This window comes from Ranitomeya variabilis, chromosome 3 (genome assembly GCF_051348905.1).
Source record: "Ranitomeya variabilis isolate aRanVar5 chromosome 3, aRanVar5.hap1, whole genome shotgun sequence".
Taxonomy (NCBI): domain Eukaryota; kingdom Metazoa; phylum Chordata; class Amphibia; order Anura; family Dendrobatidae; genus Ranitomeya; species Ranitomeya variabilis.
The window spans coordinates 165826337-165843279 of record NC_135234.1 but is presented as its reverse complement, the minus strand read 5'-3'; the positions used below and the strand labels follow the sequence as shown (position 1 = coordinate 165843279).

The 16943-nt window shown below is 42.5% G+C and overlaps 1 protein-coding gene across 1 annotated transcript in view; it reads left to right on the top strand.

The window, feature by feature from the left end:
- The window catches only part of DIPK2B (divergent protein kinase domain 2B), a 120517-nt gene that overhangs the window by 88846 nt on the left and 14728 nt on the right, over positions 1-16943 (top strand). The window contains exon 3 of the mRNA XM_077299480.1: positions 13921-14094. Within this exon, the coding sequence (XP_077155595.1) occupies positions 13921-14094 (174 nt within the window). The remainder of the gene's footprint in view (positions 1-13920; positions 14095-16943) is intronic.

Below are 16943 nucleotides of genomic sequence, written 5' to 3'. Positions count from 1 at the left end.
ATTGCCTGAACCTTAACGGGATCCATCTCAATAGTAGAAGGAGAAAAAATGTACCCCAAAAAAGAAATCTTCTGGACTCCGAAGAGACACTTTGAGCCCTTCACAAACAGAGAATTGGCCCGCAGAACCTGAAACACCTTCCTGACCTGTAGAACATGAGACTCCCAGTCATCAGAAAACACCAAAATATCATCCAAATACACAATCATAAACTTATCCAGATATTCACGGAAAATATTGTGCATAAAGGACTGAAAGACTGACGGAGCATTGGAGAGTCCAAAAGGCATTACCAAATACTCAAAATGGCCCTCAGGTGTATTAAATGCGGTTTTCCACTCATCACCTTGTTTTATCCGCACCAGATTATACGCACCGCGAAGATCTATCTTAGTGAACCACCTAGCCCCCTTAATGCGAGCAAACAAGTCAGTTAATAATGGCAATGGATACTGATATTTGACTGTAATCTTATTTAGAAGGCGATAATCTATACAAGGCCTCAGGGAACCATCTTTTTTTGCCACGAAAAAAAAACCTGCTCCCAGAGGGGACGAAGATGGACGAATATGTCCCTTTTCCAAGGACTCCTTAATATAATTCCGCATAGCAGTATGCTCTGGTAGTGACAGATTAAATAAATGACCCTTAGGGAACTTACTGCCAGGAATTAATTCTATAGCACAGTCACACTCTCTATGAGGAGGGAGCGAATTGAGCTTAGGCTCCTCAAAAACATCCCTATAGTCAGACAAAAACGCAGGGATCTCAGAAGGAGTAGATGAAGCGATTGAAATCGGAGGTGCATCACCATGAACCCCCTGACATCCCCAGCTTAACACAGACATTGTTTTCCAGTCCAGGACAGGATTATGAGTTTGTAACCATGGCAGACCAAGCACTAGTACATCATGTAAATTATACAGTACAAGGAAGCGAATCACCTCCTGATGAACGGGAGTCATGCGCATGGTCACTTGTGTCCAGTACTGCGGTTTATTCATAGCCAATGGTGTAGAGTCAATTCCCTTCAGAGGAATAGGAACTTCCAGAGGCTCCAGACTAAAACCGCAGCGTTTAGCAAATGACCAATCCATAAGACTCAGGGCAGCGCCCGAATCCACATAGGCATCGACGGAAATGGAAGACAGTGAAAAAATCAGAGTCACAGACAAAATGAACTTAGGCTGCAGAGTACCAATGGCAAAAGATTTATCAACCCTTTTTGTGCGTTTAGAGCATGCTGATATAACATGAGCTGAATCACCACAATAAAAACACAATCCATTTTTCCGCCTATAATTTTGCCGTTCACTTCTGGACTGAATTCTATCACATTGCATAGTCTCAGGTGCCTGTTCAGAAGACACCGCCAACTGGTGCACGGGTTTGCGCTCCCGTAAACGCCGATCAATCTGAATGGCCATAGCCATAGACTCATTCAGACCTGTAGGCGTAGGGAACCCCACCATAATATCCTTAATGGCCTCAGAAAGACCATTTCTGAAGTTTGCAGCCAGGGCGCACTCATTCCACTGAGTAAGCACCGACCATCTCCGAAATTTTTGACAATATATTTCCGCTTCATCATGCCCCTGAGAGAGGGCTAATAAAGCCTTTTCAGCCTGAATCTCCAGGTTAGGTTCCTCATAGAGCAATCCCAATGCCAGAAAAAACGCATCCACACTGAGCAATGCAGGATCCCCTGGTGCCAATGCAAATGCCCAATTCTGAGGGTCGCCCCGCAGGAAAGATATTACAATCTTGACCTGTTGAGCAGGGTCTCCAGAGGAGCGAGATTTTAAAGAAAGAAACAATTTACAATTGTTCCTGAAATTCAGGAAGGTAGATCTATCTCCAGAAAAGAACTCTGGAATAGGAATTCTAGGTTCAGACATGGGAGTGTGAACAACAAAATCCTGTATGTTTTGAACTTTTGCCGCGAGATTACTCAGGCTGGAAGCCAAACTCTGGACATCCATGTTAAACAGCTAAGATCAGAGCCATTCAAGGGTTAAGAGGAGGTAAGAAGCAGCTAGACAGCAATTAAGGGCTAGGCAGCAAAACTCTGAAGGAAAAAAAAAAAAAAAAAAAAATTTCCCTTAAACACTTCTTTTTCTCCTGCTTCAGCCCAAACAATTAACACTTTGTGGGCCGGCTATACTGTCATGAATCCCCAATGGCTAGGGATAGCACAGGACAAGCAAAGTACAAATAAATAACGGACGAGCTCTAGGGTGATGGAACCTGGGCTGACCGCTGCCCTACGCCTGACAAACGCAACTAGAGATAGCCAGGGAGCGTGCCTACGTTGGTTCTAGATGCCACGCACCAGCCTAAGAGCTAACTAGCACTGCAGAGAAAATAAAGACCTCACTTGCCTCCAGAGGAATGAACCCCAAAAGATATAGTTGCCCCCTCACATGTATTGACGGTGAAATGAGAGGAAGGCACACACATAGAGATGATATATATAGATTTAGCAAATTGAGGCCCGCTGTAAACTAGAAAGCAGAACGATACAAAAGGGGACTGAGCGGTCAGCAAAAAACCCTAATCAAAAAACCATCCTGAGATTACAAGAACCCATGTGCCAACTCATGGCACATGGGGAGAACCTCAGTCCACTAGAGCTACCAGCTAGCATAGAGACATAATAAGCAAGCTGGACAAAAAAAAACCAAACAACTGAAAATCAGCACTTAGCTTATCCTGAAAGATCTGGGAGCAGGTAGGCAGGAACCAAACAGAGCACATCTGAATACATTGATAGCCGGCAAGGGAATGACATAAAGGCCAGGTAAAATAGGAAACACCCAGCCTCTGATGGACAGGTGGAAACCAAAGGCCGCAACCCACCAAAGTCACCCAGTACCAGCAGTAACCACCAGAGGGAGCCCACAAACAGAATCCACAACAGGTGACATTAAGCCCGGTTAATAATGGAGAGGTGTCAATAAGACACCTATCCATTATTAATCCAATAGTAGTGAAAGAGTTAAAAAAATAAAAATAAAGACACAGTCAGAAAAAAGTATTTTAATATTCTTAATTTAACCATACTTACCATACTTGTTCGCCTGCAAAAAATTAAAAATAATAAACCGTATACTCCCTGTCTGACGCAGTCCAATTAATAACGAGTGTCCCACGACGATCTTCCCTATAGAACAGTGACATCAGGTGATGTCACTGCCCTATAGGACCTCCAGTGACACACTGACAGGAGACAATGGCTCCTGCAGTGCATCACTGAAGAGGTTACCTGAGTTGAGGGTCTCACTTTATGGCAAAGCTGCATGGGAATTTTCCCACATAGCAGTGCCACAAGTGAGACTAGGGACTATTTTTTACAGTGGCGGAGGACTACATTGCGGAAGGATACCTTCCGTCATTGTATTCCTGGAGCCCCTGGAGAGCGGTCGCACCAGCTGATGCTGCTGCTCTCCACGGGAGATTGTCGTGGGACACTCGTTTTAATTGGATATCTGCGGACACAGGGAGTATATTGTTTGTTTGTTATTTTAATATTTTTTACAGGTGACACCGGCTTCAGTGATCAAGGTTGTATGTATGTACTGTAAGTATGTATTGTATGTTATATGTTGTATGTACTGTTATATGTTGTATGTACTGTTAAATGTTGTAAGTACTGTTATATGTAGTATGTTGTATGTTATATGTTATATGTTGTATGTACTGTTATATGTAGTATGTTGTATGTTATATGTTGTATGTACTGTTATATGTTTTATAATATATGTTGTATGTACTGTTATATGTTGTATGTTGTATGTACTGTTATATGTTGTATGTTATATGTTGTATGTACTGTTATATGTTGTATGTTCTGTTATATGTTGTATGTTGTATGTACTGTTATATGTTGTATGTTATATGTTATATGTTCTGTTATATGTTGTATGTTATATGTTATATGTTCTGTTGTATGTTGTAAGTTCTGCTATATGTTGTATGTTATATGTTGTGTTGTATGTTCTGTTATATGTTGTATGTTATATGTTGTATGTACTGTTATATGCTGTATGTTATATGTTGTATGTACTGTTATATGTTGTATGTTCTGTTATATGTTGTATGTTATATGTACTGTTATGTTGTATGTTATATGTTGTATGTTCTGTTATATGTTGTATGTTGTATGTACTATTATATGTTGTATGTTATGTTGTATGTACTGTTACATGTTGTATGTTATATGTTGTATGTACAGTTATATGTTGTATGTTATATGTTCTGTTATATGTTGTATGTTATATGTTGTATGTACAGTTATATGTTGTATGTTATATGTTCTGTTATATGTTGTATGTTATATGTTTTATGTTCTGTTGTATGTTGTAAGTTCTGCTATATGTTGTATGTTATATGTTCTGTTGTATGTTCTGTTGTATGTTCTATGTTGTATGTACTGTTATATGTTTGTGTTTTTTTGTTTTTTTTTTACATTCAACACATTAGCCGGATGATGGGACTACTATTGTCCCATCATTGGCTAATGTGTCAGTCACTGTAGCAGGCATAGCCCCATGGGACTTGTAGTCCCATCGGACGATGCCTGCACACACACAAATACCCCCATACAGACCCCCGACAGCCCACAGAGACCCCCGAGAGCCTCACACAGACCCCCAGAAGCCTTGCACAGACCCCCGGCAGCCCGCACAGACCCCCAAGAGGCCCACACAGACCCCTGGCAGCCCCGCACAGACTCCTGACAGCCCTGGCAGACCCCTGGAAGCCCCGCATAGACCCCCGAGAGCCCCGCACAGACTGAGAGCCCCGCAAAGACCCCCGGCAGCCCGCACAGACCCCCAAGAGCCCTGCACAGACCCCTGGAAGCCCCACACAGACCCCTGGGCAGCCCGCACAGACCCCGAGGGCCCTGCACAGACCCCCGGCAGCCCCGCACAGACCTAACCCGCACACACAGACATGCACAGTCACCACCCACACTCCGCCCACACTCCGCCCACACACTCCCCCCTCCCAATCTGCAGCATTTCACCCGCAGATAAACCACAGATCTTTTTTACATCTGCGGTTTTGCTGTGGATGTGCCCGACTCAATGCAAGTCTATGGGTGCAGAAACGCTGCAGATCCGCATAAAGAATTGACATGCTGTGGAAAAAACAACGCTGTGTTTCCGTGCGTTTTTTTCCGCAGCATGTGCACAGCGGATTTGGTTCTCCATAGGTTTATATGGTACTGTAAACCGCATGGAAAATTGCTGCAGATCTGCAGCATCAAAAACGGCGCAAATCCACGGTAAAATCCGCAACGTGTAAACATGGCCTTAAGCAAGTTGAAGATGAAATTATCTCTAAAAGTTAAAGTTGACACATTTCCTTTTTAGGCCAAAAATATATATCTTGTAAATTTTTTACATTTTAAAAATTAAAAAAAAAGAAAATGGGCTGATGCAAACGTTTGGGCACCCTTGGAGATTTGTGTGCTCAGATAACTTTGACCAAGGTTTCAGACCTTAATAAAGCTGTTAGGGTTATGGCTTGTTCACTATCATCAATGGGAAAGGCCAGGTGATGCAAATTTCTCACCTTTATAAAAACCCAGCCTCCTCTACCCTTGTGCCAAAAAACAGAAGCCATGGGTTCTTCTAAGCAGCTGCCTAGCACTCTGAAAATGAAAATGATGGAGGCCCACAAAGCAGGAGAAGGCTATAAGAAGATAGCAAAGCGTTTTCAGTTTGCACTTTCCTCAGTTCAAAATGTAACTAAAAAATGGTAGTTAAAAGGAAAAGGGGAGGTTAAGATAAGGTCTGGAAGACCAAGCAAAATTTCACTGAGAGCTGCTCGTAAGATTGGTAGAGAGGCAAATCAGAACCCTCGCTTGGACTGTAAAAGACCTTCAGAAATATTTAGCAGACTCTTGAGTTGTGGTACATTGTTCTACTGTTCAGAGACACCTGCACAAATATGGTCTTTATGGAAGAGTCATGTCAGGACTCTGAACATTTTTTACCTTTTGTGCATTACTGCCCTTTTTCAAGATGGCGTCTTTGGTCTCATGTGCACTGTGTCTCCTGCTATAAAACTCCAACCCAGCCTTCAGTCTGTGCTAGAGTATTCTGCCTTGCATCCAGCTCCTGACCTCTGATTACTCCCTGGCTATACACCTTCTCCTGTGAACCTGTGTGGTGATCCTGCTACTCTGCTCTGAGTTCCTGCTGCATACACAAGTTTCCAGTAATCCTCCTTCATCTGCTGTCTGTTCGTGTTTACTTCCATCTGCATTTGCTGGACATGTAAGCTGTTGCTGCTTTGCAATAACCTGAGACTATTAACCAGGCCTCCCTGGTTGAGCTAAGATATGATTTGAACTGCCTAATAAGCATATCTATCTGTGCCTGGACTAAGGCAAGGATTTATTCGTGTCAAGTATCCTCAAGAATAACTGTGCTTCATAGACTTTCTGCTTGGTTGCATTTTCCTCTGAAGTTTCCTATAGACTGCTAAGCTGCGTTTATTATTTGCACCAAGTGTTGTGGACTTGAGTTTCTCTCTGCACCTGTTTGAAACACCGTGTGATAGTATAGACTTTACCACTTACAAAACTGTGTCCTGTAGTTGTCTTGTTCCACGCAAAGAGTCTCCTGAGTTATCCCCTATAATTATTACAGGATACTCTAGCCTAAAAAAAAAAAAAGAAAAGGAGACTGCTGGAACAATGACTGCAGAAAGCAAATTAGAGCAGGTGTTATCCATAATTAGATCACTGCAGAAAGATGTGGAAGGTCTGCAAAAGACGTTTGGAAGCTTTGAACACAATCAACAAGTGTTTGGACAAACTTTGCAGGACTTGAGCAACCGCATGGTAGCCCAGGAAAACAAACTTGCTGGCATAGAGTCCCAGTATGGATGGGCTTTTCAGGACATATGCACGCAAATAGCTGCACAAGTGACTTTACCCTCTGGGCAACCGCCACCAGCTGGCACACACAAGTTGCCCCCGTTCAGATTTAATGGTGATCGTGACAAATTTAGTGGCTTTCTGAATCAATGTATGCTATATTTTGATGTGCATGCTGACCGTTTTCCTACTGATAGATCCAAAGTATTGTGTGTAATAATGCTACTGACCTCACGAGCGCTTGCCTGGGCGAATCCGATGATTGAGTCTCGTGACCCACGGTTAAATGACTTGGATGATTTCTTGGCCGCTATGGCATTAATGTTTGATGACCCTAATCGCCGTGCAACCGCTGAATCTGCTTTGTTGTCTTTACGTCAGGCTAAACGTTGTTATTGACTATGCCACTGAATTCAGGAGATTGGCGGTAGATACCAATTGGGACAGTTATGCACAATTGCCTATTTTTAAAAGGGGTCTGTCTAGTATTGTAAAAGATGAACTAGCCCGCTCTGAGTCACCACAAGAGCTAGAGACATTTTTACAGCATTGTGTGCGCATAGACATTCGCCTTACTGAGCGTAGGCAGGAGAAATTTGCTGCATATAACCGTGTTTTTAACTTTTCCCTTCCTTCCAAAGAGCCTGCAGGTAAAACCTCTTGGGAGGTGGAGGAGGTGCCCATGCAAATTGATTCCGTTCAGAGGCATGAGATCAATGAGCGCCGGGAGCATCGCCTGCGTGAAAGTCTATGTTTCTACTGCGGCCAGTCTGACAACTTCTTGATCAATTGTCCTAAGTGTCCTAGATGGCCTAACAAGGTGCTAGCAGCAATAGGGGAGTATGACAACTGTGATGATGAATCTGACATCTCTGAATGTAGCCTGCCTTTAAACGCTGTATTCCATTCACTTTCTATGACTTCACCCCCAAGGAGCTGAAGGAAAAGAACTCTCACTGTTCTCTCCCTATTAAGATCCTGTGTCATGGTTCCCAATGGCAAGGGAACGTAAAAAACACATAAGTAACGAACGAGCTCTCGGGTGATGGAAACTCGAGTTGACCGTGAGCTAAATCTACCACACAACTAACAGTAGCCAGGGAGCATACCTACGGCTTCCTATATGCCACGCGCCAGCCGGAGGACTAACTAAGCCTGGTAGAGGAAGAGACAGACCTGGCTTACCTCTAGGGAAATACCCCAAAAGATGATAGCAGCCCCCCACATGTAATAACGGTGAATTAAGAGGAAAAGACACACACAGTATGAAAGTAGATTTAGCAAAGAGAGGTCCACTTACTAGATAGCAGAAGGATACAAAAGAGGACTTCACGGTCAACTGAAAACCCTTTCAAAAACCATCCTGAAATTACTTTAAGACTCCTGTGTCAACTCATGACACAGGAGTGGCAATTTCAGCCCGCAAGAGCTTCCAGCTACAGAGAATTACAAAAACTGCAAACTGGACAAAAGGAACAAAACAAAAGGACAAAGTCCACTTAGCTGATCAGCAGACTAGTAGCAGGAACATGCAACCGAAGGCTCTGGTTACAATGATGACCGGCAAGGAAATGACTGGAGAGCAAGGCTAAATAGGAAACTCCCAAACACTGATGGAAGCAGGTGAACAGAAGAAGCAAAGTGCAAACAAGTCACCAGTACCACCAGCAACCACCAGGGGAGCCCAAAAAGCGGACACACAACAATCCTGTGTTCAGGACAGTGGATTTCCAGTTCAGCTATGATTGACTCTGGTGCAGGTGGCAATTTCATGGATATCGCATTTGCCAAGGAACATGGTATTAAAATTCAGCAAAGAGCCTCTCCAATTACCATGGAAACAGTGGATGGGTCACCTTTAATCTCTGGGCCTGTGGATCAGGAGCAACTTTCTTTCTTGCTAATTTCTTCTCCTCATTTTCCTGTGATTTTAGGCATTCCTTGGTTGCGTTCTCAGAACCCAATTATCAACTGGGAGACCAAGGAGATTATCTTCCCAACAAGGAGCAACTCAGCATTAACAGAAGCTGTCCCTGAGTCCACGGCTACGGAACCACATGTACAGGTATTTTCTTTACCCCCAGCTTATAAAGAGTTCTCTGACATCTGTGAAAAGAAGAATGCAGATCAGCTTCCTCCACACAGGCATTATGACTGTCCCATTGAGCTGCTTCCCGGGGCAGCCATTCCTTTTGGTAACGTATACCCTTTGGCGGCACCTGAGCTTCAAGCCTTAAAGGAGTATATTGATAAAATCTGGCCAAAGGCTTCATACGTCCTTCTTCCTCACCAGCAGGGGCACCTATCTTTTTTGTAAAGAAGAAGGATGGGAACCTGAGACCCTGTGTTGACGATCGAGAACTCAATAAGGTAACCGTACAAAACCATTACCCTTTGCCTCTGATTCCCGAATTACTGGAAAGAGTCCACCATGCTAAGGTGTTCTCTAAACTGGATCTTCATGGGGCTTATAATTTTGTGCGTATTTGTCCAGGGGATGAGTGGAAGACAGCATTCAGATGCCGGTATGGACACTTTGAATCTCTTGTGATGCCCTTCGGGCTTTGTAACGCCCCTGAAACATTTCAACACCTTGCTAATGACATTTTCAGAGATTTGTTGGATCAGTTTGTAGTGATCTATTTGGACGATATACTAATCTTTTCTGACTCTCTACAGGAACATGAAGAACATGTCAAAACTGTTTTAAGACGTCTGAAAGAGAACCATCTGTATATTAAGCCGGAGAAATGCGAGTTCCATCATTCTGAGATACAGTTCTTAGGTTATATCATCTCTCCCCAGGGGCTGAACATGGAATCTGGTAAGATTCAGGCTATCCTTGACTTGCCGGTACCCAAGAACATTAAGGAGGTGCAACGTTTTATTGGTTTTGCAAATTCCTACAGATGTTTTATTCAAAATTTTTCTGATATTGTCCATCCCATTACTTCCTTGACAAAGAAGGAAAAGCCCTTTAAGTGGTCATCACAGGCTCAAGAAGCTTTTGATCGGCTTAAGATCTGTTTCACCTCAGCACCGCTGTTGATACACCCAGATCCAACACTTCCTTTCATTGTGGAGGTGGACGCTTCTGATAATGCTTTGGGGGCTATTCTCTCCCAAAGAACTGGAGAGAAGGGTCTGCTACATCCTTGTGCTTTCTTTTCCCATAGACTAACCTCAGCAGAGAAGAATTGCAATGTGGGAGACAAGGAATTGCTGGCTATTATTGCAGCTTTCAAAGAATGGAGGCATCATCTGCAAGGAGCTGCACAACAGATCATAGTGCTAACTGACCATCGCAATCTAAAGTTCCTCAGATCCGCTAGATGTCTTTCTCATTGTCAGGCTCGTTGGAACTTATTTTTAAATCAATTTAACTTTGTTATCTCGTACCGTCCAGGTTCTCGTAATGGGAAGGCTGATGCTTTATCCCGAAACCATGCTGCGGATTCCGTACCTGGAGCCCCATCCAAGACCATTCTATCTGATGCCAATTTCATCGGAGTTATCCACAATCAGGACTTGTGGAAGGAGTGCAGGGAGGCCTATGAAGGTGATGTATTTCTGGCCAACCCACCTGTGGATATTAATCTTTTCTTTAAGGGTGACATGTGGTTCAGAGATCTATGTATCTACACCCCGGAGGTCATCCGTCTGCAGATCCTCAAGTTGGTACATGACTCCAAGTTGGCTGGTCACAGGGGGGTACAGAAGACACAAGAGTTCCTGAGCTGATTCTTCTGGTGGCCAACTTGCCTGAAGGATACCAAGGACTATGTTCTCTCTTGCGAGGTATGTGCCTGTTACAAGACTCCTCATGTGGCACCTATGGGTCTTCTACAACTATTACCTGTTCCGTCCCGCCCTTGGGGGTCTATATCAATGGATTTTATTGTGGAGCTGCCTACATCGGGGGGCATGAATACAATCATGGTGGTAGTTGATCGCCTGACTAAAGCTGCTCATTTTGTTCCGTGCACCGGCCTCCCCTCAGCTAAAGATACAGTGAACTTGGTTATACAGAATGTCTTTCGGTTGCACGGGGTTCCGGATGAGATCATCTCTGACCGTGGAGTACAGTTCACTTCAAGATTCTGGAAGGGGTTTTGCTCTGCACTCAATATTAATGTCTGTCTCTCTTCTGCTTACCATCCCCAGACAAATGGTCTGACTGAGCGTACCAACCAGACGCTGGAACAATATCTAAGATATTATGTCAGCCATCTCCAGGATGATTGGTTGGAGTTGTTGCCGTTAGCCGAATTTTCATATAATAATTCTCAGAGCGCCTCCACTAAATTTACACCTTTCTTTGCCAATCTGGGTTATCATCCGTGTATTTTACCTAGGTCTCCAATTAATTCTCAAGTTCCGGCAGTGGAGGAAAGGCTGACTGCGATGAGACAGAATCTGGAGGTTCTGAAGGAATCCCTGACCACAGCTCAAGAACGTTATAAGAGATCGGCTGATAGATTCCGTAAACCTGCACCCATGTTCAAGATAGGAGATTCCGTGTGGTTAGCAACTAAGAATCTGAAGTTAAACGTTCCTTCACAAAAACTTGGACAGAAATTCATTGGCCCTTTCAAGATCAACGGTATTGTGAGCTCTATGGCCTGCCGGCTGAAGCTGCCTAGGACAATGAAGGTACACCCAGTTTTTCATGTATCTTTACTAAAGCCTGTATCTCCTAATGCCTTCCAGGGATGTGTTGTGCCACCTCCGCAGCCTGTGGTGATTGATGGGCAAGAACAATTCGTGCTGGAGGAAATTATTGATTCCAGGATTTGCAGGAATCGGCTCCAATATCTGATAAGATAGCAGGGATATCCCCCTGAGGAAGACTCTTGGGAACCTGTGAAAAACATCAATGCCCAACAGAAGATTTCTCGTTTTCATCAGAGATTCCCTGAGAAACCAGGTCCAGGATCATCCTGAGGCCGCTTCTAAGGAGGGAGTAATGTCAGGACTCTGAACATTTTTTACCTTTTGTGCATTACTGCCCTTTTTCAAGATGGCGTCTTTGGTCTCATGTGCACTGTGTCTCCTGCTATAAAACTCCACCCCAGCCTTCAGTCTGTGCTAGAGTATTCTGCCTTGCATCCAGCTCCTGACCTCTGGTGACTCCCTGGCTATACACCTTCTCCTGTGAACCTGTGTGGTGATCCTGCTACTCTGCTCTGAGTTCCTGCTGCATACACAAGTTTCCAGTAATCCTCCTTCATCTGCTGTTCGTGTTTACTTCCATCTGCATTTGCTGGTCATGTAAGCTGTTGCTGCTTTGCAATAACCTGAGACTATTAACCAGGCCTCCCTGGTTGAGCTAAGATATGATTTGAACTGCCTAATAAGCATATCTATCTGTGCCTGGACTAAGACAAGGATTTATTCGTGTCAAGTATCCTCAAGAATAACTGTGCTTCATAGACTTTCTGCTTGATTGCATTTTCCTCTGAAGTTTCCTATAGACTGCTAAGCTGCGTTTATTATTTGCACCAAGTGTTGTGGACTTGAGTTTCTCTCTGCACCTGTTTGAATCACCGTGTGATAATATAGACTTTACCACTTATAAAACTGTGTACTGTAGTTGTCTTGTTCCACGCAAAGAGTCTCCTGAGTTATCCCCTATAATTATTACAAGTCATCAGAAGAAAACTTTTCCTGCATCATCACTTTAAAATTCAGCACCAGAAGTATGCAAATGAACATCTAAACAAGCCGGATGCATTTTGTAAACAAGTCATGTGGACCAATGAGTTTAAAATAGAACTCTTTGGTCACAATAATCAAAGGTACAGTTGTAACCAGAAGTTTACATATACTTTAAAAAAAGACACATATGCATGTTTTCTCAGTATCTGACATGAAATCAGAATAAACCTTCCCCATTTTAGGTCAATTAGGATTACCATAATTATTAATATTTGCCAAATGCCAGAATAATGAAAGAGAGAGAATGTTTTAAGGAATTTTTATTACTTACTGCAAAGTCAAAATTTTACATACACTAAGATTACTATTCCTTTGGACAATTCTGTACTGCCCATATGACAATGTCATGTGTTTGGAAGCTTCTTTTTGGGTCCAACCCCCAAACTCTGCATTCAAGTCACAGTACACTCTGAAGACAGTGAAGCATGGTGGTGCAAGCATCATGATACGGGCATGTTTCTCTGACTATGATGCCCGACCTATTTACCGCATAGCAGGGATCATGGACTAGTTTGCATATATTAAAATACTTCAAGATGTCATGTTGCCTGACGCTGAAGAGGATATGCCCTTGAAATGGGTGTTTCAACAAGACAACGACCCTAAACACACCAGTAAACGAGCAAAATCTTGGTTCCAGTCGAACAAAATTGAGGTTATGGAGTGGCCAGCCCAATCTCCGGACATTAATCCAATAGACCACTTGTGAGGTGACATTAAAAATGCCGTTTCTGAAGCAAGGTCAACGAATTGCACAAAATTGTGGGATGTAGTCAAAGAAATCCTGGGCTGGAATAACAATTGACAGGTGCCAGAAGTTGGTTGACCCTATGCAACATAGATGTGAAGCAGCTCTAAAAAAACTGAGAGGATATACAACTAAATATTAGGTTAGTGATTCACAGGAATGCTACATCCACAAAAAAAAGTGTGGTTTGTGAATTTGCAAAGATAAATGCAGACACTGCTTTTTTTTAGAACAGTCCAATGTTTATTTTTTGTTATTTTCTGTAAAGTAATTTAAAATTATATACATTTATCTTCATGTTTTGAATTAGAAAACAGTGTGCAATGTTTCCAATGCATGGAAATAAAAACTAGTATAAAGATTTTGTGATTAACTCATGTTTTTGAACACTACTGTTGGTAGATATTAGCAGTTTATACACTAAAAATGCATTGTATAGGGTCTAGCACTATGCTAATGGTCTAGTTTTATGATTAATGATTATTCATAATTATTTTACATTTGTTTGTTTTCTTTCTACCATTATAGCTATAATAATTTGCTCTTGATGTGTATTTTCTAGGGTCTACCAGTTCAATTCCTTCGCTGCCCCTCACAACGTCTCCTAGATCGAATAATTCGGCGCTATAGTGAAGTGATTGATGCTGGCAGTGTCTATATGACCCACCTGACAGACAAGGACAGAATGAGGTTGCTGTATACACTCTCAATTAACATATACCCAATTGTTTTACAGGTAAGATGAAGCTACCCTTTAGTTATCAATATAGGATCATTTACGTTTTTACCATATCAGGCTCACACGTTGGAAAATCATGTTGTATGGTTTTGGCTTCGAAATGCTGATGCTACATACTATCCAAATGCAGATGTGTGAATAAGATAAATAAGTTCCATGGCCTTGATTTATCAAGACCATCAATTTTCACTCCCGTCTTGATCAGGGGCATGGTGGAGTCAAATGCTCCTGATTCATTTAGAGGTGCATTCCTCTTTTTGAATCATGAGCGTCTGACAAATGGTATGCACTTACATTCACCGCACCACGGCTCTTACTCCAGTCTGTGAATGGAGGAAGATTTCTGGTATAAGGAATGCAAAAGATTGTTATGAATTTGATGAGCTGTGGCATCACGCCCCATCACACCCTGCCCCACACCAGCTCTGCCAAACACAAATGAACCCGCTAAAAGTCATAATTTTTTGGCGCAGTTTTGCAAAAATGTTATGACTTTTCTAAGCTTTTTATGCCAGTCTTCTAGAAATAAATCTTTGATGAATTGAGATGAAAGTCTACACAGAGCATTTTTAATGCTTCTATCTTGGACTGTATGCTGAATAATAGGAAACAAGAATCAGCATCTACCCTTACGTGGACAAAGTTTTGCCCCTCCCCGGATTGACATGTGTAAGGCTAGGGTCACAGGACCAATTCTTTACTCAGCCGAGAAAATCAGTCCGATTATGCTAATCCAGCTCTATTCACACTCTGATTAGAATTTGATCAGAGTGTGATCATAGTGTGATCTGATTGTCTCGAATAAGGATAGGATGGGAAAAAAGTCTCCATCTTCTTCACTCTGTCAGTCTGTAAGATATTATCCAAGTATGGTCCAATATTTTTGATTGATCCATTGATTTGCATGACCTAATGTAATCTACATATTGAAATATTGGATGCCAATCACGCATGCTGTAATTTTTCGGAAGTGTGCATGGTCCCCATTGAAAAACATTGGTCCGAGTGTGCTCTGATTTTATGCCTTCTAAAATTCTCTCTTGCTACTTGCCCTCAGTTTCATTTTTGGGATTAACAAACGTGTCTTAGTTTTATTTGCTATATGTGAAAAAAGAGGCACAGATTCTAATGATGGAATTTTTATCTCTGAGCTCAGTCTCACTCCTCTGCAACAAGCCTGCAAATGTTCCATGTTCTGTATGTTAATAAGAGCATTACCATGGACCATTTGCTAGCATAAAGGGAGTTAATGTGGGATTAGAAATAATAATGACATTGTTGTAATTTAACCCCTTTACCCCCAAGGGTGGTTTGCACATTAATGAGCGGGCCAATTTTTAGAATTTTGAGCACTTTCCATTTATGAGGTTATAACTCTGGAACGCTTGCATGGATCCCGGTGATTCTGACATTGCTTCCTCGTGACATATAGTACTTCATGTTAGTGGTAAAAATTCCTTGACATTACTTGAGTTTATTTGTGAAAAAAATGGAAATTTGGGGAAAATTTTCGCAATTTTCCAAATTTGAATTTTCATGCCCTTAAATCACAGAGATATGTCACACAAAATAATTAAAGGGAACCTGTAACCCCCAAAATCGAAGGTGAGCTAAGCCCACTGTCATCAGAAGCTTATCTATAGCATTCTGTAATGCTGTAGAAAAGCCCCCGATGTATCCTAAAAGATGAGAAAAAGAGGTTAGATTATACTCACCCAGGGGCGGTCCCGGTCCATTCCGATGAGCATCGCGGTCCGGTCCGGGACCTCCCTTCTTCTTACGATGACGTCCTCTTCTTGTCTTCACGCTGCGGCTGCGGCACAGGCGTACTTTGTCTGCCCTGTTGAGAGCAGAGCAAAGTACTGCAGTGCGCAGGCTCCGGGAAAGGTCAGAGAGGCCCAGCGCCTGCGAACTGCAGTACTTTGCTCTGCCATCAACAGGGCAAACAAAGTATGCCTGCGCCGGAGCCACAGCATGAAGACAAGAAGAGGACGTCATCTGATGAAGATAGGAGGCGCCCCTGGGTGAGTATAATCTAACCTCTTTTTCTCATCTTTTAGGATACATCGGGGCTTCTATACAGCATTCCAGAATACTGTAGATAAGCCCCTGATGCTGGTGGGCTTAGCTCACCTTCGACTTTGGGAGTGACAGAATCCCTTTAATAAGTAACATTTCCCACATGTCTACGTCACATCAGCACAATTTTGGAACCAACATTTTTTTTGTTAGGGAGTTACAAGGGTTAAAAGTTGACCAGTAATTTCTCATTTTTACAACATCATTTTTTTAAAGGACCACATCACACTTGAAGTCACTTTGAGGGGTCTATATGATAGAAAATACCCAAGTGTGACACCATTCTAAAAACTGCACCTCTCAAGGTGCTTGAAAGCATTCAAGAAGTTTATTAACCCTTCAGGTGCTTCACAGGAATTTTTGGAATTTTTTAAAAAAATTAACATTTTACTTTTTTTCACAAAAAATGTATTTCAGATCCAATTTGTTTTATTTTACCAAGGGTAACAGGAGAAATTGGACCACAAAAGTTGTTGCACAATTTGTCCTGAGTACTCCGACACATCAAATGTGGAGGTAAACCATTGTTTGGGCACATGGCAGAGCTCGGAAGGGACGGAGTGCCATTTGACTTTTCAATGCAAAATTGTCTGGAATTGAGATAGAACGTCATGTCGCGTTTGCAGAGCACTTGATGTGCCTAAACAGAGGAAACCCCTCAAAAGTGGCATCATTTTGGAAAGTAGACCCCCTAAGGAACTTATGTAGATGTTTGGTGAGCACTTTGAATCCCCAAGTGCTTCACAGAAGTTTATAATGTAGAGCCG